Consider the following 23,172-nt stretch of genomic DNA (forward strand, 5'->3'; position numbering starts at 1 on the left):
AACGACTGCGCCACCAGGGAAGCCCCTGCTGTTATCTTTGACAGATACCAAAGAGAACATCATTAGAGTTCAGAATTAAAGCAGAAATTTACCCATAACTCTTACATTGCAACAGATCTGTTTGCATATTTTGATGTTCCTTTCTGGTCTTTTTTATAGCTATAATAATTTATATAAAATATTATATTTAACTTTTTTATATATCACAGCATAAGAAGCATCTCCATATTCTGTGTTCTTTCTGTTTATCATCTTTAATGACTACATAATTGATCATATGGTCCATCATTTTCTTAATTCTTCTCTTTCCTGGAAATTTAGTTTTCCGATTATTCACCGTTACAGTACCACATTGAATGATTTTATTTGTAGTTCTTAAGTTTTAAAAATTAGTTCCAGAAGCGTTACCTGAAATATGATTACTTGGGTAACAGACGTGACCATTTTTAGGACATATGTTACTCAGTTGCTTTCTCATTCATTATAAGCAGTATATAGAGTCAATAGAAAAATTTGGATATACTAGCCTCCGTGTAACTTGAAACGTTTTGATCTTAACTAGGATATTAGTTTCTATTTTCATCAGGAATGTGTTTGTCTAAGATCATGATCATTTATTCAGAAGAATTTCAGGCTTGTATGTATTTTTTACCTTTCTAAAAAATATATATAGTTTATTCTTTAAAAAGAAAAAGCCACAAATATAACCAACTACAATGCTGGATAAGGAGGCACACTATCAGTGGTGACTTTCAGAGGTAAATAAGGTGATGATACCAGAAGCAAAAACTTTATAAAGGCAAAAAACCCAGAAAGTTGACTGTCATTCCTTACAGTTGACTGACAGAAAGAGAAAGGTAGCATTTCAGTAGTGGTTTTCAGATGAACTCTAGTTTCCCTTCAGCAGCTAAGAGAAATCCGATGCTCTGCTCTTTTTTTGGTGCTAGTTTGTACAACCCTCAGGTTTTTGCATTGGCAGGTGTTATTAGTCCGTGAGAGAGTATGCATAGGATTTCACTATGCTATGGTGTTGGAAATTACATAGAACAGTAGTTCTCAAATAGGGCAAGGGCGGAGAGTGATTTTCATCCCCAAGGGACATTGCTCATAACTGGAGGGGATGCTACTGGCATGTAGTAGGTAGAGGCTACTGGCGTGCTAAACATCTTATAATGCACAGGACAGGCCCCCACAAAAATGATCAGAATGATCAAAACTTATAAAAAAATCATAGAGTGTAATATTTTCTTAGGATATTTTAACACCTTTTTAAACAGGTTGTTTTAGGATAAATGATGAAACAGGAGTCTTCGATTTACAAATTGTTTTTCAAAATCCTGGTTTGTTTGGGGTGATCGCTGATGAACAAGATTGAGTCAGAGAAGTGATGGTGTACATAAAATTGATAATAATCCTCTGCATACATTTACAAAAAAGTAATCCTTTTAAAGGAAATCGAAAGGAGTTTCTTTAGCTATTTTAGAGGTTGTATGTAAAGGGAAGCTAAGGTAGTGTTCTGTGGTAAGCACTTTGGAGAGGGTTTTGACAGTATTTTGAGAAAATGAACTTTCATACGCATACCGACCCAACAGTTCAACCCTAAGTATATATCATGAGAAACTCTTGTATGTTTGCAGGTGGGAGACCAGTACAAGGATGTCAGTGAAACATTGTTAATAATAGTGAAATTGCAAAGAATTTAAATATCCGTATAGAAATGGATACATAATGATATAGTAGTTCATTTAAATGCTCAAACGTTGTTTAAAATGAATGAACTAGATGTACATGTATTAAATGGATAATTCTTGGGAAGAAGTTGTTAAAAATCACATTGGAAAAGAATAAGTACAGTATGGTATTTCTGTAAATTTAAAATAGAAAACAAAACTATGTACAGTTTATAGATACTTATATATGTAGTAAAATTGTAAAAACATTTGTGGGAATGATGTAAACCTACTTCAGAAAGCCATTGCCTCTGAAGAGGGAGGGAGGGAAGGGAATGGTTTTGAAGGTGTGTGTCTTCAATAGTCCGTAATTTGATTCTGTAAGGGGTCTGAAGTGATTATGGTAATGTGTTTAATCTGGACAGTGGGTAAGAGGATGTCTGTAATATTATACTCCAGTATGATTACAGGTATTTTGCTTTTTAAAAAAAAAGTCATAAAAATTTTTGAGTCACCAGGTATCCGTGTAAAATAAAGGCACCATCTGAGTATGATTAACTATAGCCATAATATGCTATAGTAAAGCCAAAAATAACTGCTTCTAGTTTAAAAGTGCCTGTTTCCTTTTATTTTAACTTTAATACCATAGCTGTGGGCATTAGACTTTAATAAATTCCTGCATGCTAGTGAAAAATATATTTTATGTTTTTAGGGGGATTGAGGATGATAAATTTAAACTAGATAAGATTAATGGAATGTGTTAACCACCACTCTCTCCCTTAATTCTCAAATTAGAGTTTCTTAGATGGCAGTACTATTTGACATAATTATTTGTTTGTTTGTTTTTTTTCCCCAGCGTTTTATTCAGTATTTGGCTTCAAGAAACACGTTGTTTAACTTAAGCAATTTTTTGGATAAAAGTGGATTGCAAGGTAAAAAACAACTTATTCATTATAGAAAATCAAGAGTGACCCCATTTGAGGATTACTGCAGAGTTGAACTCTTTCCTTTAGAACATGTGCTATGGAGGAACCTCATGTTTTAGTGAGGGTTGTAGGGAAGGAAAAACTGTATTTTCATGTGAAGATAAAGATGGACTTCACTACTTGACACCCAGAGCTTTTTGAAAAGTAGCATAAGGTAGCAATTTGAGAGCATGGGTTCTGGAACTGGACGGACTGCATTCAAATCCCATCTGTAACACTTACCAACTGCATAAACTTGAGCAAGTTACTTCACCTCTCTGCATCTGTAAAATCAGGAATAATGATAGCACCCACCCTGTAGGATTATCATGAGGCTTAACCTAGTTATACATGTAAAGTGCCTAGAATGATGCCTGGCAAATAGGAAACACTATGTAAGTATCTGCTTTCATTGTTGTTCTTATTATTTTATGCTTTATTCCAAGAAATGTAGTTGGGAATATCATATATTTTAGTAGCAAAGGTAAGCATTATGTGTTATTCAGATGAATTGTTCATTGATACTTACCTGTTACTTATTTTACTTTTAATTCAGTAAGTGGAAATTGCTGTAATCTGGTATTCTCACCCTCCATGTACATTCTGTCTTAATGGGATCTGTTATACTTAGTTCCAGAACTAGGCTGTTAGCATTATAGAATGTTAACTCTAGGAAGAGCCTCATAAAGGACATACTAAGACCATACTAAGACAAACTAAAGGAATACTCAGCAATAAGGTTCAACTGGGAAGTATCTTTAGAGATCTGTGAGATGTGTGCTGCGCTTTGAAAGATGGATGAGAACATGAGTTGGCTTAAGCAGAGGTACACAGATGGACGTGGATGTGAAAGAGAAAGGGTGTTTAAGATTTATAGAGCAAATGAATGTGAATAGAATGTAGGTGGAGGTATTAGAGAACATGTAGTGACAGATAGCCCTCAAGAAGCTGTCTGGGGCCAAAATCATGCACAAAAGATTTTGATATAGTTGGGATTTTGTAATGCAGTGAGAAACCATCAAACTTTTTTGAGTTGAGGGAGGAGGACAGAGGGAGTGTGTGTTATAAAGAAAGCACCATAGCACAGTGCAGGTTGGATTCGAGTGAATAAAGTCTTAAAGACCTTGAGACTGCTCTGGTCATTATTTTGGTCATCTGGTAGAGAGTTAATGAGGGCCTGAATTGTGGTTTTTACGGCAATAAAAATCAATGGAATTTAGTGACTAACTGTGTTTGTGTTTAGGAACTGTCCAGTTCAATACTTATTTACTTTTGGCAGATGGAAGTATTAATTAGAATGAATTGAATACCCAGTCTTCCAGAGATTCTGGAAGGTCAGTAATCTATACATAGGACCAAGTGTTACAAGATTGATTTTACTTTAATGAGAGATATAATGCCTTAAATAGTTAAGGGGGAAAAAAATGAAGCAGTGGAATCCCTTTTTCAAATAAAATCTTAAATAGAAGCTAGATACATATAACAGATGAAACTGGAGCTGCTGTGTTTTCCGGAACATGGAGAAAACTCTGCCTGCTCATCTTTTTATTTCTGGTTTCCCCCTTATTCAGTTCATTTGAACTGTAAGAGTCTGTGGAAAGCAACATACAAACCACTACTCTAGAGCAGAAAATATGCATATGTCCAAGTGGGTTTTTTGTGTCTTATTAGCTACTGATTTTCTACTTTCTTAAGATGGAAATTAAGCACTTCTAGTGATAAGGTTTTAAGGCTTTCATTCCTTTTATGTAGAGAACAGTTTTTAGGCCTTTTATTTAAAGCTCATATTCTAAAGAGATTATGAAGGTAAGACTGAAATGGTAATTAAAGTATATAATTCAGTGGTGTTTTTGTAGTTTTGATTGCTGATGTATTTTGTTGGGTGGAGTCTGGTATATTTTCTTAAATATATAATGGGTGTATATAATACAAACTTCCAGTCTGGTGAGTGAGATAGACACTGTGTACATCTAATAGCTTTGAGCTGTACTTGGAGTAAGAATAATATGGGAGCACAAAGAGCTCAGGGAAAGTTTCAGAGATTGAGCCTTGAAGGATAAGAGAGATTTCTCCCATTATCGAGGATGGAGTAGAGTGGATTAGAGGGGACAATATTAACTAAAGAGCTGAAGAATGTGAGTATGTAACACCTTATAAAATGCACTAGTAGCTATGAGAATATCTGAGGGCAGTGATTTTTTTTTTCTATTTACTGATTTTTCTCCAGTGGCAAATTAGTAGGCACTCAAGAAATATTTGCTGAATAAATGAATTGGTGATTATGTTAAATCCAGTCACTTTCCTTTCCTTTCTTTCTTTTTTTTTTTTTTTTTTGCTTGTTTTGGTATTACCTTTTTAAAGTAGCAGAGACCATCAACAACTAAAGTTGAATGTGTTAGATGAAGATGACCTAAAATAGAATGATAGAATGGACCTGCTTGTACAATGAGAAGCAAAAATTTGTAGACCTCACTGAGCCAGGCAATAGCTAAAACACAAATTTTTTTTTTAGTAATACTGATTAGATTTTTATGGTGCTGAAGTTTTCAAATCTCATGATTGTGATGAAACAAAATCTTAGAATGATTTAGGTATTCATTTTGGAAGTTTAGTTGAAATCATTCACATAATTGTTTTTTGTTAGGCCTTAAACTTTCGTATTGCCATTTCTTTCATTGTACTATGCAGTAATTTTCTCTGCTACTTATAAGGTTGGCACACATAAGTTATAGTTGTTCTAAGTCATATGCAGCTAAAGATTAGTAAGTATGAAAATAATTAAATTGATTAATGATTTAAGGAGTGGGGTTGTGGTTCCATAGGATGTTAAATTTGAGTTATGAGGTTATCAGGTAGTATAAGAAAACAGGCTTTTCAATTCCTGATAAATAAAAGATAGGAATATTGGTCAGAAGTAAAACAGAATTGTTGTTTTATTGAAATTCTAAGGGGGAAAATTTTTCTAAGCCACATATGACATAACTGACTTTAAAAATGTTAAGTATTAGATTTTAATGTCACTTAATTTACATCACTAAATTGAAGGTGGGATAACAAGACAATATGGCCATTGGATGAAATGAGTTGGTTTTCTAAGCTAATTGGGATTTTAATTATGAAACCCTTTTCTGTTTCTTTTCTTACAGGATATGATATGTCTACCTTTATTAGGCGGTATAGTAGATATCTAAATGAAAAAGCAGTTTCATACAGACAAGTTGCATTTGATTTCACAAAAGTGAAAAGAGGGTGAGTTAAGCTTGCTTTTTTTTTTGATATCTGATGTATTTTAATATTTTAAATATAAATCGTAGGCATTATTGATTATGCGTTATGGAATTTCAGGCCAGTTTTAAAAGGTGAACTTCATTTTTCTCTGAAGAAGTATATCAGATACTTTTTGCACTAGGATTTTCAAAGTTCTTTTGAATTTTATAACAGCTTTATTGAGACAATTCACACAACATAAAATTCACCCTTTTGAAGTGTATAATTAAGTGGTTTTTAGTATATTTATAAAGTTGTGCAGCATCACAGCTATCTAATCCCAAAACATTTCATTGCTTCCCATTTTCCTCTTCCTCTAGACCCTGACAACGACAAATCTACTTTATATCTCTATGGATTTGTCCTGAACATTTTGTATAAGTGGAATCGTACAATATGTGGCCTTTTGTGTCTGACTTCTTTCATTCAACATAATCAAGTTACAGCATCTTTGTTGTGGCATGCATCAGTACTTCATTCCTTTTTATGCCCAAGTAATATTCTATCATGTAGAGACACCATATGTATATACATGCCACATCTGGTTTTTTTTGTTTTTGTTTTTTTTGTTTTTTTTTGAGGTATGCGGGCCTCTCACTGCTGCGGCCTGTCCCGCTGCGGAGCACAGGCTCCGGACGCGCAGGCCCAGCGGCCATGGCCCACGGGCCCAGCCGCTCCGCGGCATGTGGGATCCTCCCGGACCGGGGCACGAACCCGCGTCCCCTGCACCAGCAGGCGGACCCCCAGCCACTGTGCCACCAGGGAAGCCCCATACCACATCTTTATACATTCATCTGTCCTTGATGGACACTTAGGTTGCTTCCATGCCTTAGCTATTGTACATAGTGCTGCTGTGAACATCGGGGTTCATGTATCTTTTTGAATTAGAGTTTTGTCTGAATATATGCCCAGGATAGGATTGCTGGATCATACAGTAACTCTATTTTTCATTTTTTAAGGAACCTCCATACTGTTCTCCATAGTGGCTGCTCCAGTTTACATTCCCACCAGCAGTGAAGGAGGGTTCCTTTTTCTCTACACCCTCTCCAGCATTTATTGTTTGTAGACTTTAATGATGGGCGTTTTGACTGGTGTGAGGTGATACCTCATTGTAGTTTTGGTTTGCATTTTTCTAATAATTAGTGATATTGAGCATCTTTTCATGTGCCTGTTGGCCATCTGTATGTCTTCTTTGGAGAAATGTCTATTTAGGCCTTTTGCCCTTTTTTAAAAAAATTATTTTTTTATTCTGCCCATTTTTGGATTTTATTTTTTAAATTTAATTAATTTACTTTTGGCTACATTGGGTCTTTGTTGCTGCACAAGGGTTTTCTCTAGTTGCGGCGAGTGTGGGGTACTCTTCGTTGTGGTGCGTGGGCTTCTCATTGAGGTGGCTTCTCTTGTGGAGCATGGGCTCTAGGCACACAGGCTTCAATAGGTGCAGCACACTGGCTCAGTAGTTGCTGCACGCAGGCCCTCGAGCATGCGGGCTTCTGTAGTTGCTGTGTGTGGGCTCAGTAGTTGTGGTGCGGGCTCTAGGGCGTGCAGGCTCAGTAGTTGTGGTGCATAGGCTTAGTTGCTCCATGCATGTGGGATCTTCCCAGGACCAGGGGACAAAGCCGTGTCCCCTGCATTGGCAGGCAGCTTTTAACCACTGAGCCACCAGGGAAGTCCCGATTGAGTTTTCTTTTTTTGATGTTAAGCTGTATGAACTGTTTGTGTACTTTGGAAATTAATCCATTGTTGGTAGCATTGTGTGAAAATAATTTCTTCCAGTCCATAGGTGTCTTTGTTTTTGTTTATGGTTTCCTTTTCTGTGCAAAAGCTTTTAAATTTAATTAGGTCCATTTGTTTATTTTTGTTCTTATCTCTGTTACTGTAGGAGATGGATCCAAAAAAATATTGCTACAATTTATGTCAAAGAGTGTTCTGCCTGAGTTTTCTTCTAGGGGTTTTTATAGTATCTGGTCTTACATTTAGGTGCTTAATCCATTTTGAGCTTATTTTTGTATATGGTGTTAGAGAATGTTCTAATTTCTTTCTTTCCATGTAGCTGTCCAGTTTGCCCAGCATCACTTACTGAAGAGATTGTCTTTTCTCCATTGTATCTTCTTCCATCCTTTGTCATAGATTAATTGACCATAAGTGCATGGGTTTATTTCTGGGCTTTCTATCCTGTTCTGTTGATCTATATGTCTCTTTTTGTGCTGGTACCATACTGTTTTGATTACTGTAGCTTTGTTTTATAGTCTGAAGTCAGGGAGCATGGTTCCTCCAGCTCCATTCTTCTTTCTCAAAATTGTTTTGGCTATTTGGGATCTTTTGTGTTGCCATGCAAATTTAAAATTTTTTTGTTCTAATTCTGTGAAAAATGCCATTGGTAATTTGATAGGAATTGCACTGAATCCACAGATTGCTTTGGTTAGTAAGGTCATTTTAAGAATATTGATTCTTCCAGTCCAAGAACACAGTAAATCTTTACATCTGTTTGCATCATATTCAGTTTCTTTCATCAGTGTCTTATAGTTTTTGGAGTACAGGTCTTTTGTCTCCTTAGGTAGCAAACTGTTTTTCAAAGTAGTTGAACCATTTTACATTCCCACCAGCAATGTATACAGGTTCCAATTTCTCCACATTCTTGTCAATGCTTGTTATTTTCTGTCTTTGATTATAACCGTCCTAGTGGGTGTGGAGTGATGTATCGTGTTTTGGTTTGCATTTTCCTGATGGCTAATGATGTTGAGTGTCTTTTTATGTGCTTATTGGCCATTTGTATATCTTCTTTGGAAAAATGTCTGTTCAAGTCCTTGTTTTTTAATTGGGTTGTCCTTTTACTGTTGAATTGTAAGCGTTTTTTAATATATTCTGGACATCAGTTCCTTATCATATATATAATTTGCACATATTTTCTCACCTCCCGTGGCTTGTCTTCACTTTCTTAATGGTATCCTTTGAAAAACGTAAGTTTTTAATTTTGATGGATTCCAATTTATTTATTTATTTATTTTTCTTTGGTTGTGTATACTTTTGGCATCATGTCTAAGAAAACATTGCTTAATCCAAGATCACAAAGATATACTCCTACCTTTTTTCTGTTTTGTAGTTTTAGCTCTTACATTTACGTTTTGATCCACTTTGAATTAATTTTTGTATGTGGTATGAGGTATGGGTGTAAATTCATTCTTTTGTATGTGGATATTCTGTTATCCCAGCACCATTTGTTGAAGTCTTTTCTTTTCCCATTGAATGGTCTTGATGAAAATGGATTGATCATAAATGTAAAGGCTTATTTCTGGGCTCTCAATTCTATTCTGTTGATCTATGTCTGTCCTCATGCCAGTACCACACTTGTTTTGAAGAATGTTGCTTGGTAGTAAGTTTTGAAATTGAGAAGTGTGAGTTCTCTGGCTCTCTTCTTAATTTTCAAGATTGTTTTGACTATTCTGTATCTCTTGCATTTTCGTATGAATTTTAGGATTAGCTTATCAATTTCTGCAGAAATGGTAGCTGGATTTTGATAAAGATTGCATTTAATCTTTAGATCAAATTGGGAAGCGTTAAGTGTCTTAACACATTGTTTCTAATCCATAAATACAGGATATCTTTCTGTTTATCTTGTGTAATTTCTTTCATTGCTGTTTTGCATTTAAGGTTCTTTTTAATCTTGAACGCAGAGGTTGAATTTATTTCTTGCTGTGCCCTAAATCACAGTCTTCTTGTCATAAGAACTAATCTCACGAATGATAGAATCAGTGTTTCTATACCTGATAAAAAGTCCGGTGTACAGGCTTTTTTTAGGATATATGATGAGTCCTCAGGAAAGAAGACATTCTTAAGGGGCATCGATGACCCTTGTAACTATGGAGGCCTGCCCTGAGGGGAATCTGGCTTCTGCGGAAATACTCTGAGTTTCTGAATTTCCCTGCTCTTTAAAGATCCCAAAGATCTATGCAATTAATATGTTCCTTTAAATTGTTCTCTTGACATGTTAAATTACTAGACTGAAATGGAAATTTTAATACAAATGTAAAGTAACCTCTCAGTTATTCAAGAAGTTTTAAAGCTGAATTTAAATGTTTCTGTGTCACTGTTTCAAATTAATTGGGAGGTGATGAGTTTGGAACCTACCAAAACTGAATTCCACAGATTTTTGTTTCATATATTTAGGTACTTTGTAGGTGATTATGATAGAGGAGATCATATTAGAGGTCTGATTCTTAACCCTCAGTATTCTGTCCAGTAAACCACTTTCCAGCTGGGTTTATATTAATACTTCCCTGTAAAGCATGTTCAGTTAAAACTGATCAAGATATTTGTAGATTTCACATTTTAATATATATATATATACACACACATATGTATATATTAAAATATTTATTTGGTTGCGCTGTATCATAGTTGCTGCTCACGGGTTCCTTAGTTGCGGCTCGCTGGCTCCTTAGTTGTGGCACACAGTCTCCTTTGTTGTGGCATGTGAACTGTTAGTTGTGACATGCATGTGGGATCTAGTTCACTGACCAGGCATCAAACCTGGGCCCCTGGCTTTGGGAGCGTGGAGTCTTAACCACTGCGCCACCAGGGAAGTCCCAGATTAATATATTTTAAAAATTGTAACTTCTTTTCTAATCTGAAGGGTCAGTTTCTCAATTGAGGAGTGTTGTTGCATTTTTATATTTAATAGAGCAAACTTTTATTACTTGGATGAGAACAGTCCTTGATTATACACAATGTAATTAGTACTGATTTAAAGGAAATTACTCTTATTTAATGCTAAGGAAAAGGAAAGTGAATCAAAGAGGACCTATGATTGAGTGGAATCAAGAGTAGCACAACATGTGTATGTATCTGGGTGTATAAAATACCCGGATACCTACACATACACATATATATCAGTATAAATAAGAAAGAAGAGTATAGAACATAAGAGTATAAGATGAAGGTGTGAAATTTATTATATGATGGCAAAAACCTGAGTAGACTGTTTCAGTTTTGGAGAGGGTTTGTGTAGTATATAGTAAAGTTTTATTTACTAGGGTAACGAATTTTTATGTTTACAAAAGTAATAAACTATTACAAAAATTCAGGCAACATAGCATTCTCACTTAAAGAAACAATATTTTGGTGTATCTAATCAGTTTTCTGTGTGTAAATACGTGTATGAAGGGACACAGAAAATTACATAATCACATTATTTGAAGACTGCTTCCCTCCCCTAATATATATTTTAGGTATCTTCAATGTCTGTACACATAGAACCATCTCATTCTTTTTTTTTTTTTTAATTTTTTTTTTTATTTTGGCTGCGTTGGGTCTTCATTGCTGCACACGGGCTTTCTCTAGTTGTGGCAGATGGGGGCTGTCTTCGTTGCGGTGCGGGGCTTCTCACTGCAGTGGCTTCTCTTGTTGAGGAGCACAAGCTCTAGGCTGCATGGGCTTCAGTAGTTGTGGCTTGCGGGCTCTAGAGCACAGGCTCAGTAGTTGTGGCGTACGGGCTTAGTTGCTCTGTGGCATGTGGGATTTTCCCGAACCGGGGCTCAAGACCGTGTCCCCTGCATTGGCAGGTGGATTCTTAACTACTGTGCCACTAGGGAAATCCCCATCTCATTCTTTTGAATGGCTTTAGAATTATGTTCTAGATGTACATTTGATTTATTCCCTTTTTTAAAAATTTTATTTATTTTTGGCTGTGTTGGGTCTTCGTTTCTGTGCAGGGGCTTTCTCCAGGTGTGGCGAGCGGGGGCCACTCTTCATCGCAGTGCACGGGCCTCTCACTGTCGCGGCCTCTCCCATTGTGGAGCACAGGCTCCAGACGCGCAGGCTCAGTAGTTGTGGCTCACGTGCTTAGTTGCTCCACGGCATGTGGGATCTTCCCAGCACAGGGGTCGAACCCATGTCCCCTGCATTGGCAGGCAGATTCCCAACCACTGCGCCACCAGGGAAGCCCTATTCCCATTTTTTTTATCTTACAAAAGTAACACATTGACCATTCTTTTACATATGGTTGCATTTTTTTTAATGTAAGTAACATAATTATATGTTAGATGTATATACAAGTATTATTGTTTTAGAGAATAAGGGGGAATAACAAACTAGATTTGGGCTTACTCCCTAGGAATGGACATGCGGAATAAGGAAACTTTACACAGCATCAAAATGTATGTCAGGGCTTTCAACAAGAAAACTGTGGGCAGAAGGATTAATCAGCATAGTAGTTGTATGATTTACCAAAGGTCCACTCCTCATCTTGACACCTTATATGTGGATGCTGCTGTGGCCCTCATAGGGAGCCATTAGCGTTGGGCTTTGTTATAAATTAGCTTCCAGGGATCTGATCAGAGATCCCTGGAGAATATCCACTCTTCTGCCTAAAGAGGGCCAAACCATATGACTGGGCAGTTTTTTTTGGTTTGTTTTTGTTTTTAATTGGAATATAGTCGTTTTACAATGTTGTCTTAGTTTCTACTCTACAGTGAAGTGGAGTTCCTGTGCTATACAGCAGGTTCTTATTAGTTATCAGTTTTATACATATTAGTGTATATATGTCAATCCCAATCTCCCAATACATCCCACCCTCCCTCACCCCCAGCTGCTTTCCTCCCTTGGTGTTCATACGTTTGTTCTCTACTTCTGTGTCTCTGTTTCTGCCTTGCAAACTGGTTCATCTGTACAATTTTTCTAGATTCCACATACCTGCGTTAACATATGATATTTGTTTTTCTCTTTCTGACTTCACTCTGTATGACAGTCTCTAGGTCCATCCACGTCTCTACAAATGATCCAATTTTGTTCCTTTTTATGGCCAAGTAATATTCCATTGTATATATATATACTACATCTTCTTTATCCATTCGTCTGTTGATGGACATTTAGGTTGCTTCCATGACCTGGCTATTGTAAATAGTGCTACAATGAACACTGGGGTGCATGTGTCTTTTTTTTTTTTTTTGCAGTATGTGGGCCTCTCACTGTTGTGGCTTCTCCCGTTGCAGAGCACAGGCTCCGGACGTGCAGGCTCAGCGGCTGTGGCTCACGGGCCTAGCTGCTCCGCGGCATGTGGGATCCTCCCTGATCAGGGCACGAACCCGTGTCCCCTGCATCGGCAGGCGGACCCTCAACCACTGCGCCACCAGAGAAGCCCCATGTGTCTTTTTGAATTACGGTTTTCTCGGTATATGCTCAGTAGTGGGATTGCTGGGTCATATGGTAGTTCTGTTTTTTTGTTTTTTAAGGAACCTCCATACTGTTCTCCATAGTGGCTGTATCAATTTACATTCCCACCAACAGGCAGGAGGGTTCCTTTTTCTCCACACCCTCTCTAGCATTTGTTTGTAGATTTTCTGATGATGCCCATTCTAACCAGTGTGAGGTGATGCCTCGCAGTTTTGATTTGCATTTCTCTAATAGTGATGTTGAGCAGCTTTTCATGTGCCTCTTGGCCATGTATGTCTTCTTTGGAGAAATGTCTGGTTTGATCTCCTGCGCATTTTTCGATTGGGTTGTTTGTTTTTCTGACATAGAGCTGCATGAGCTGTTTGTATATTTTGGAGATAATCCCTTGTCGGTTGCTTCATTTGCAAACATTTTTATCCGATTCTGTTGGTTGTCTTTTGGTTTTGTTTATGGTTTCCTTTGTGGTGAAAAAGCTTTTAATTTGTCGATTTTTGTTGTTACTTCTGTTACTCAACGAGGTGGATTAAAAATATTACTGCAATTAATGTCAGAGAGTGTTCCGCATATGTTTTACTCTAAGAGTTTTACAGTATCCGAATCCTTGCATCCTTGGGATAAATCCCACTTGATCATGGTTTATGATCCTTTTAATGTATTGTTGGATTCTGTTTGCTAGTATTTTGCTGAGGGTTTTTGCATCTATATTCATCAGTGATATTGGTCTGTAATTTTCTTTTTTTGTAATGTCTTTCCCTGGTTTTGCTATCAGGGTGATGATGGCCTCATAGAAGGAGTTTGGGAGTGTTCCTTCCTCTGTAGTTTTTTGGAAGAGTTTGACAAGGATGGGTGTTAGTTCTTCTCTAAATGTTTGAACGAATTCACCTGTGAAGCCATCTGGTCCTGGACTTTAGTTTGTTGGAAGATTTATAATCACAGTTTCAATTTCATTACTTGTGATTGGTCAGTTCATATTTTCTATTTCTTCCTGGTTCAGTCTTAGAAGGTTATACCTTTCTAAGAATTTGTCCATTTCTTCCAGGTTGTCCATTTTATTGGCATGGAGTTGCTTGTAGTAGTCTCTTAGGATGCTTTGTATTTCTGCGGTGTCTGTGGTAACTTCTCCTTTTTCATTTCCAATTTTATTGATTTGAGTCCTCTCTTTTTCTTGATGGGTCTGGCTAAAGGTTTATCAATTTTGTTTATCTTCTCGAAGAACCAACTTTTAGTTTTATTGATCTTTGCTATTGTTTTCTTTGTTTCTATTTCATTTATTTCTGCTCTGATCTTTATGATTTCTTTCCTTCTACTAACTTTGGGTTTTGTTTGTTCTTTCTCTGGTTCCTTTAGGTGTAAGTTTAGATTGTTTATTTGATAGTTCTCTTGTTTCTTGAGGTAGGATTGTATTGCTATAAACTTCCCTCTTAGAACTGCTTTTGCTGCATCCCATAGGTTTTGGATCGTCGTGTTTTCATTGTCATTTGTCTCTAGGTATTTTTTGATTTCTTCAGTGATCTCTTGGTTATTTAGTAATGTATTGTTTAGCCTCCATGTGTTTGTGTTTTTTATGTTTTTTTCCTGTAATTTATTTCTGATCTCATAGCGTTGTGGTCGGAAAAGATGCTCGATACGATTTCAGTTTTCTTAAATTTACTGAGGCTTGATTTGTGACCCAAGATGTGATCTGTCCTGGAGAATGTTCTGTGTGCCCTTGAGAAGAAAGTGTAATCTGCTGTTTTCGGATGGACTGTCCTATAAATATCAATCAGTTCTGTCTGGTCTGTTGTGTCATTGAAAGCTTGTGTTTTCTTATTAATTTTCTGTCTGGATGATCTGTCCATTGGTATAAGTGAGGTGTTAAAATTCCCTGCTATTATTATGTTACTGTCAATTTCCTCTTTTAGAGCTGTTAGCAGTTGCCTGATGTAGTGAGGTGCTTCTTTGTTGGGTGCATATATATTTTTACTTGTTATATCTTATTGGCTTGATCCCTTGATCATTATATAGTGTCCTTCCTTGTCTCTTGTAACATTCTTTATTTTAAAGTCTATTTTATCTGATATGAGTATTGCTACTGCAGCTTTCTTTTGATTTCCATTTGCATGGAATATCTTTTTCCATTCCCTCAGTTTCAGTGTGTATGTGTCCCTAGGTCTGAAGTGGGTCTCTTGTAGACAGCGTATATATGGGTCTTGTTGTTTTTTTTTTTTTTTTTGCGGTACGCGGGCCTCTCACTGCTGTGGCCTCTCCCGTTGCGGAGCACAGGCTCCGGACGCGCAGGCTCAGCGGCCATGGCTCACAGGCTTAGCCGCTCTGTGGCATGCGGGATCCTCCCAGACCAGGACACGAACCCGCGTCTCCTGCATCGGCAGGCGGACTCTCAACCACTGCGCCACCAGGGAAGCCCGTGGGTCTTGTTTTTGTATCCATTCAGCCAGTCTGTGTCTTTTGGCTGGAGCATTTAATCCATTCACATTTAAGGTAATTATCGATATATATGTCCCTATTACCATTTTCTTGTTTTGGGTTTGTTTTTGTAGGTCGTTTTCTTCTCTTGTGTTTCCCACTTAGAGAAGTTCCTTTAGCATTTGTTGTAGAGCTGGTTTGGTGGTGCTGAATTCTCTTAGCTTTTGCTTGTTTGTAAAGCTTTTGATTTCTCCGTTGAATCTGAATGAGATCATTGCTGGGTAGAGTATTCTTGGTTGTAGGTTCTTCCCTTCCATCACTTTAGATATGTCGTGCCACTCCCTTCTGGCTTGCAGAGTTTCTGCTGAGAAATCAGCTGTTGATCTTATGGGAGTTCCCTTGTATGTTGTCATTTTTCCCTTGTTGCTTTTAATAATTTTTCTTTGTCTTTAATTTTGTCAGTTTGATTATTATGTATCTCAGCGTGTTTCTGCTTGGGTTTATCCTTCCTGGAACTCTCTGTGCTTCCTGGACATGGGTGCCTATTTCCCATGTTAAGGACGTTTTCGTCTATAATCTCTTCAAATGTTTTCTCAGGTCCTTTCTCTCTCTCTCCTTCTGGGACTCCTATAATGTGAATGTTGGTGTGTTTAATGTTGTCCCAGCAGTCTCTTAGTCTGTCTTCATTTCTTTTCATTCCTTTTTCTTTATTCTGTTCTGTAGCAGTGATTTCCACCATTCTGTCTTCCAGGTCACTTATCCTTTCTTCTGCCTCAGTTATTCTACTGTTGATTCCTTCTAGTGTGTTTTTCATTTCAGTTATTTTATTGTTCATCTCTGTTTGTTTGCTCTTTAATTCTTCTAGGACTTTGTTAAACATTTCTTGCATTTTCTCGATCTTTGCCTTCATTCTTTTTCTGAGGTCCTGGATCATCTTCACTATCATTATTCTGAATTCTTTTTCTGGAAGGTTGCCTATCTCCACTTCATTTAGTTGTTTTTCTGGGCTTTTATCTTGTTCCTTCATCTGGGACATAGTCTTCTGCCTTTTCATTTTGTCTGTCTTTCTGTGATTGTGGTTTTCATTCTGCAGGCTGCGGGATTATAATTCTTCCGTCTGTCCTCTCTGGTTGCATTAAGTGAAGTTTCCTGTAGAATAAATTCTTAGAATTGACAAGTCAAACGTTACAGACATTTACCATTTATTAGAAAATATTAAGTTGCCCTGGATAAAAGTGGTACCAGATTACTGAGTTAATTACAGCTATAAATACCTCTTCCTCTGTTTTCTTCCCTCATCATGAAAATGTATCTCATTAGGTGTTCATTTTATGTTGGTTGATCAACTAATTTTTAAATGGTGATATTGAGCCTCTTTCTCTCTTTTTAAAAATGCCATTCATGCTTTGTTAATTGCTTTTCAGTGTCCTTTGCCCACTTCACTGTTGGGCTTTTACAATTCTTTTCTGTTGTCTTAAGACTAACTGGCTGTTTTGTCAGATAAATTTAGGTTTGATTTCTAGCTTCACTCCAGTTATATGAAAGATTTTAGTAGGATACTTCAGCCAGCTTAAGTTTTTTTTTTTGTTTTTTTTTTTTGCGGTACACGGGCCTCTCACTGTTGTGGCCTCTCCCGTTGCGGAGCACACGCTCCGGATGCGCAGACTCAGTGGCCATGGCTCACGGGCCCAGCCGCTCCGTGGCACGTGGGATCTTCCCGGACTGGGGCACGAACCCACGTCCCCTGCATTGGCAGGTGGACTCTCAACCACTGCGCCACCAGGGAAGCCCCCAGCTTAAGTTTTAAAAAATAATTTTATTTTGAAATAATTTCACTTCCTGAAATGCTGCAAGGATAATACAGATAACTCCTATACACTTTAGTTAGATTTACCAGGCTTTAACATTTTGTCACATTTGTTTAATCATTCTTTGTGTATGTGTGTTTGTATACTTCTCTTTTTGATCCATTTGAAAGTGGATTACATACCTCATGCCTTTTTACATTGTATAGCTCTTAATACTTCAATGTCTATTTCCTAAGAACAAGTATCTTTTTTTTACATATCCATCAGTTTGCTAACTATTTCGGCATCATGCTACACAAACTTATGTTATTTGTACAGGACAGTGGGTTAGTTACATGGAGAAGACTGTTTGAGGCTGAAGGGTTAGGCATTAATGTGTTGGCATACATATAATCCAATTGTACCACAGTAGTCTGCTGTGGCACAACTTGGGAAGCCTTGACTTATGCTCCAAGTTATTTCATCTGTAAATATATTTTCATCTGTAGAATGGTGATGTTAATAGCACTTATCTATTAGGATTGTTATGAGAATTAAATGATATATTTTATGTAATGTTTATAGCACATGGCAAAGTAACAAATAAGCTTTTGGTTTTATTGGGAAAATAAACTGTCACAGGTTACAAATATTGCTCCTGGTTTTATTTTAGCAGTATTGAAACTTAAAAAAAATCTTATGTGTTAAAAATTGTTATCTTTATTTTATTTATTTATTTATTTTTGTGGTACGCGGGCCTCTCACTGTTGTGGCCTCTCCCTTTGTGGAGCACAGGCTCCGGACGCGCAGGCTCAGCGGCCATGGCTCACGGGCCCAGCCGCTCCGCGGCATGTGGGATCTTCCCGGACCAGGGCATGAACCCGTGTCCCCTGCATCAGCAGGAGGACTGTCAACCACTGCACCACCAGGGAAGCCCATTATCTTTATTTTTATGGCTGTTGTTTTTTAAGCAAACTTGGAGCTGGGTTTTCTACCCCAAAGTGATCAACTAGGTATTTATGTTTTCATTAGATATTTTTATGGATCCAGTATTTTATATTTAAATCTTTAATTCATTTAGAATATATCTTGGTATTTAGAAATTGAGGTGGAGATAACTGTAATTTTTAATAGAAATATAGGATATTCAAAATCAAAATGAATTATTACCCTTGTATGGTTAAATGACTTCTCACTTAAATATACTTCTTTTATCTAGCCCCTTATTCATTATTCTGGCAAATTCTTAGTCATTCTTCAAGAATTCACTCAAACATCATTTTTTTGAGGAAGCCTTATTTCTGTTAGATTTTATATGAGATTGTCCGTCCATGAAGACAATATAGTCTTACTCAGATTCATATCTTCAGGACTTTCCACAGTATCTAAACATAGTAAATATGTAATAGTTTTTGAAAAGATGACTAGGTGTTTCTAAATAGTACATTAAACGGTTCTATGAAAAATGGATCCAGTAAATTGCCTGTAGATTTATCTTTTTAGTTAGTTGTGTTAAAGATTGGTCCCTTCATTTTCTATTTGTTTAACATTCCATTTTTTGATAGTGTTAACTTACCATGTTTAATTATCTTGAATTCTAAATTAGTACGGTTCAAAGTAACAAGACATTGTTACATAACAAGCAAAAGAAAGAATATTAGAGGTATTGTCTGTGAGTAAGGATATGGATGATCATCCTTTAATTCACTGCTCTTATATTTGGGAAGCAAGCATCTGAATTATAATCTATTTAAGAAGTAATAAAAGCTTGTTTTCTACATAGAGTATGAACTGTCATACATTTGCTCTGAATCATATTTAAGCATTTGGGTTTGTGAGTTGAGTTTTTTGAAGTCTGATGTAAGCATGTGATAACTTAGGATTTTTCTTAATTGAAAAATTTAAAGTTCTCTGGGATGAAATGATGTGGCTAGTGAGAGAGGGAAGAATAAAAAAACATCCCCATAGTTTCTGGCCTAAGTCACTGGGGAGATGTTACCTTTTACTGGGAAGGTTTTTGGGAATGGTAGGGTAGGGTATAGTGATTAAAAATTAAGGATTTCGTTTTTGAAATATTAGTTTTTAGATGCCTGTAATTTTTATAAGTTAAAGTATCAATTAGGCAATTCAACAATACTAACTAGGAACTTTGAGATTTCTAGTCTGGGAATATAAATATATCAGTGGCAGTTTGGTAATTTCTGGCTTGGGAATGACAGTATTCTAGGGAATAAATACAGAATGAGAGGAGAGGGCCTAGAAACATCTTGAGATACACAGCATTTATTTTAGAGAATGAGTAGAGGATGAGGAGTCAATGAAAGAGACTAAAAAAGTGGTAGTGAAGTAGGCAGAAAACAAGGAGTGGGGGATATAGGGGATGCTAAGACAGAGTACAGAGTATTACAAGAATGAGGGAAACTTTTGAATGATGCTGAGAAGTCTAGTCAGGTAATGTTAGGCAAGTACCCATTGGAGAGGCAACATGGAGAGGCAAGAGTGGATCTTTACTGGAGTGAATTGAATAATGAATGAAAAGGAAGTGGCAATTCTTTTAAAAAGTGTGCTTGACTATGCAATAGAAGTGGTAGCTGAATGGGAATGTGGGGTTAGTGCAAGTGTGTGTGTGTTTGTGTTTAAAGTGTGGTTGTGTTTAAAGTGTGGTAGACTTCGCTTGCATGTTCATGGGAATAATATAGTCTAAAAGAGATTAATGATCTGCACTGTCCAATATGGTAGCTGTTTGCCACGTGTGGCTGTTTAAATTCACCTGAAATAAAATTAAAAATTCATTTCCTTAGTTCCATCAACCACATTTCAGGTGCTCAGTAGCCACGTGTGGCTGGTGGCTACCATACTGAATGGTGTAGGTGTAGAACATTTCTACCATTGCAGATAGTTCTATTGGACACTGCTGTGTTAAAGAGAAAGAGGATAACCAAAGATTGTGACAGAGTGGGATCCAAAGGACCTGTGTGATTGATATTTACATTTGATAGAAAGAAATAGACTTCCTCCGTTGTAATATGAGCAGATCAGATAAATATAGTTTTGGTGGCAAGATAATCAGACAATCTCTTTTTGTCATTTTCTATTTCTGAATGAAATATTTTGAGAGTTATGAGCTGAGAGTTTGTGTGTTGGATGTGGGGGAGGGGTGGAGAAGGACAGGTGGGAGAAGGTGGTTTGAAAGTACTCAGGGGAGGGATTCACTAGGGAGGCTAAGAGGACTGCTGGCAATGCTGAGTCCCCATTTGAGGCTGATGATCAAGAATTTGTAGTTTAACCAGTTTACCCAGTTTTCTTTACTAGCACTCAGCTGCATGTGTACAGGCACGGAGAAGATAAATGTGTGTTCACCCAGGATTGTGAATTTGCCAGGTGACCGCAAGGGAATGAGAGGTGTAAGAGAGTTAGGGTATTAGCAAGGGAGTGATTATAATAATGACCTGTGGAATTATAAGCTAGATTAAAGAAGGAAAAATGAAAAGGGATCAATGTGGGTAGTGGTGGGGTTGATGCATTGAAATTTATGATAAAGTCAAATAGTTTTTGCCATGGGACACTTGACCAAGGCAGCTGGAAAGTTAAAAGGTTATTGTCAGGATAAGGTGTCTGAATTTTGCCTTTTTCTTAAGTTGGGGGTAAGGGAGTAGGAGTGGGAGTAGGGATAATGTTGTTTCTTGGGGGGTGGGCAGTTAAGGTTAGGATCTGACTATGGGAATAGGGGTTGTGGTTAAGGGATTTTGCGATCAAGATGTTGGATTGGTTGTGCATGTTAAGATGTTGAAGTTAACTGAGAAAAACTGAGCCAGTATTCAAGTCTTCTGTGATGGAGGGGAAGTGACCAGGAGATCAAAAATTACTTCAGCAAGGAGAGGGAGGAAGAACTAAAAGGGGACTAACAGTGACTGATAAAACGAGAGTGTGATGTGTATGAGAATAAAGAAAGGGTTACAAAGAGGGAGTGGCGTCCTTATCCCAAACTCCAGTCAATGTAGTTTAATACCTGAGAGGATATAGGTGTCGGTGGGTTAACACATCTTATGTGGGAGAGTTGTTGGACTAAAGCTGGTCAATAGCTGCCTATGTAAGGCAGTCCAGTGTTTGTTCTTTAAACTCTTGTTTTGTCCTGCAAAGCACTGTTTTTGCTTTTCATAGCTTAATTGTTTTTCTGGTATCTGGAGTTGTGGTTGAAGGGGTAGCTTAAGGTAGAACAGCTGTTTATAAGTATGGATCATTTGTAAATTAGGGAAAGCCTGTATATTTTTTGAAAGGGTCTTGTTCCTCTGCCAAAAGATTATGAAAAGCACTGTTTTGGAGTCTCATACACCTGGGTTTACATACTGACCCTAAAATGAATTTGTTTTCTGAACTTAGATAGTCATAACCTCCCTGAACCTAAAATTTCATGTCTATAAAATGGGACAAGACTGTCCAGAGGATTTTTGTGAGGATTTTAAAAACATACATCAGGCCCTTAATATGGAGCCTGATATATAATAAACACTTAGTGTTAGTTCTGCACCTTAACCCCAGTACCTCTTATATAGTGTTTTTGTTGTCAGTTTTGTAAAATTCTAGTTTATTTGGTACTGCTGATATTTCTCTATTTTTAGAAATATCTAAAGAAATATTTAAAGAAATCTTTTTGGAAATATTTAACAGAACATTTTATTAAAAACCATTCCTCTTAATTATCACTTATTTTAATGGCCAGATTAGAATGACTTGGTAAAATTGTTCTTTATTTTATAATAAAATAATTTTATTTTGATTTGAGTCACAAATAAAGTACCTTAAGTAAAGTGGTGCTCACCAAGACTTGTGTTCAACTGCAGACTCCATTGTGTCCTATTTAGTGATTTGAGGGAAATGATTTTTTTAAATTTATAATTAAAAAAAAATCTGTAAAACTGCCCTGTACACACATATGAGTGGTGTGAGGATCAGACGATTTTCTCATGTAAAAAGTATAGTATAAACTTGGCTATATAATGCAAGCTTTTATTTTTATGTCTCATGCTTTACATCTTCTTTTTAGTTATAAACGAGCACCTTGATATTGGACATAACGGTGTTTCCTGTTTTTGTTTTCTCTATATGATTTCTATTGATACTTGAGGTTTCAGGTTCAATAATGACTTAAAAACATGCGATGGAGCTTACCTGGTGGCACGGTGGTTGAGAGTCCGCCTGCCGATGCAGGGGACACGGGTTCGTGTCCCGGTCCAGGAAGATCCCACATGCCGCGGAGTGGCTGGGCCTGTGAGCCATGGCCGCTGAGCCTGCGCGTCCGGAGCCTGTGCTCCGCAACGGGAGAGGCCACAGCAGTGAGAGGCCCTAGTACCGCCAAAAAAAAAAAAAAAGTGATAAAAACATGCGATGTTTTGTAGCACCTTGTTCTCTGTTTAAATAGAGAATCAGATGGGAGTTCAAAATGTAGATTTAATAACAAACTCATTTTTTTTTTTTTTTAAACAGGGCTGATGGAGTTATGAGAACAATGAACACAGAAAAACTCCTAAAAACTGTACCAATTATTCAAAATCAAATGGATGCCCTTCTTGATTTTAATGTAAGTTGATTGCATAAATGCTTTTATAATTTGAGATTTTAAAAATTATATCATTTTAATTGGTCAGAGTTTTTATTCTCAAGTTATCATAGACTAATTTTTTCACACTAATATCCTACTTGCCTAAGGATTTTCTATAAATGTGGTCCCAAACCAGATTACTTTCCGTTTTTATAATTGTTTTAGATTTACTCTGATTTCTTTGGTGGTGCTTCTCTAACCCCCAAATTATAGGGTATATAAGCTAAAGAAAGTGATGGAGAGATGAAGAGATTGATGTGAAAATCTACTTTCTTTTGATAATGGTTTTTAGATATTAAAAATGTATAAAG

The 23,172-nt window shown here is 36.9% G+C and overlaps 1 protein-coding gene across 10 annotated transcripts in view; it reads left to right on the forward strand.

Annotated features, from left to right (window-relative positions):
* The window catches only part of PICALM (phosphatidylinositol binding clathrin assembly protein), a 107,688-nt gene that overhangs the window by 33,345 nt on the left and 51,171 nt on the right, over positions 1-23,172 (forward strand). For all 10 annotated transcript variants that reach the window (XM_060018154.1, XM_060018145.1, XM_060018144.1 and 7 more), the window contains exons 3-5: positions 2,527-2,602; positions 5,782-5,884; positions 22,747-22,840. In XM_060018154.1, coding sequence (XP_059874137.1) covers positions 2,527-2,602; positions 5,782-5,884; positions 22,747-22,840 — 273 coding nt within the window. The remainder of the gene's footprint in view (positions 1-2,526; positions 2,603-5,781; positions 5,885-22,746; positions 22,841-23,172) is intronic.

This window comes from Delphinus delphis, chromosome 8, assembly GCF_949987515.2.
Source record: "Delphinus delphis chromosome 8, mDelDel1.2, whole genome shotgun sequence".
NCBI classification, from domain to species: Eukaryota; Metazoa; Chordata; class Mammalia; order Artiodactyla; family Delphinidae; genus Delphinus; species Delphinus delphis.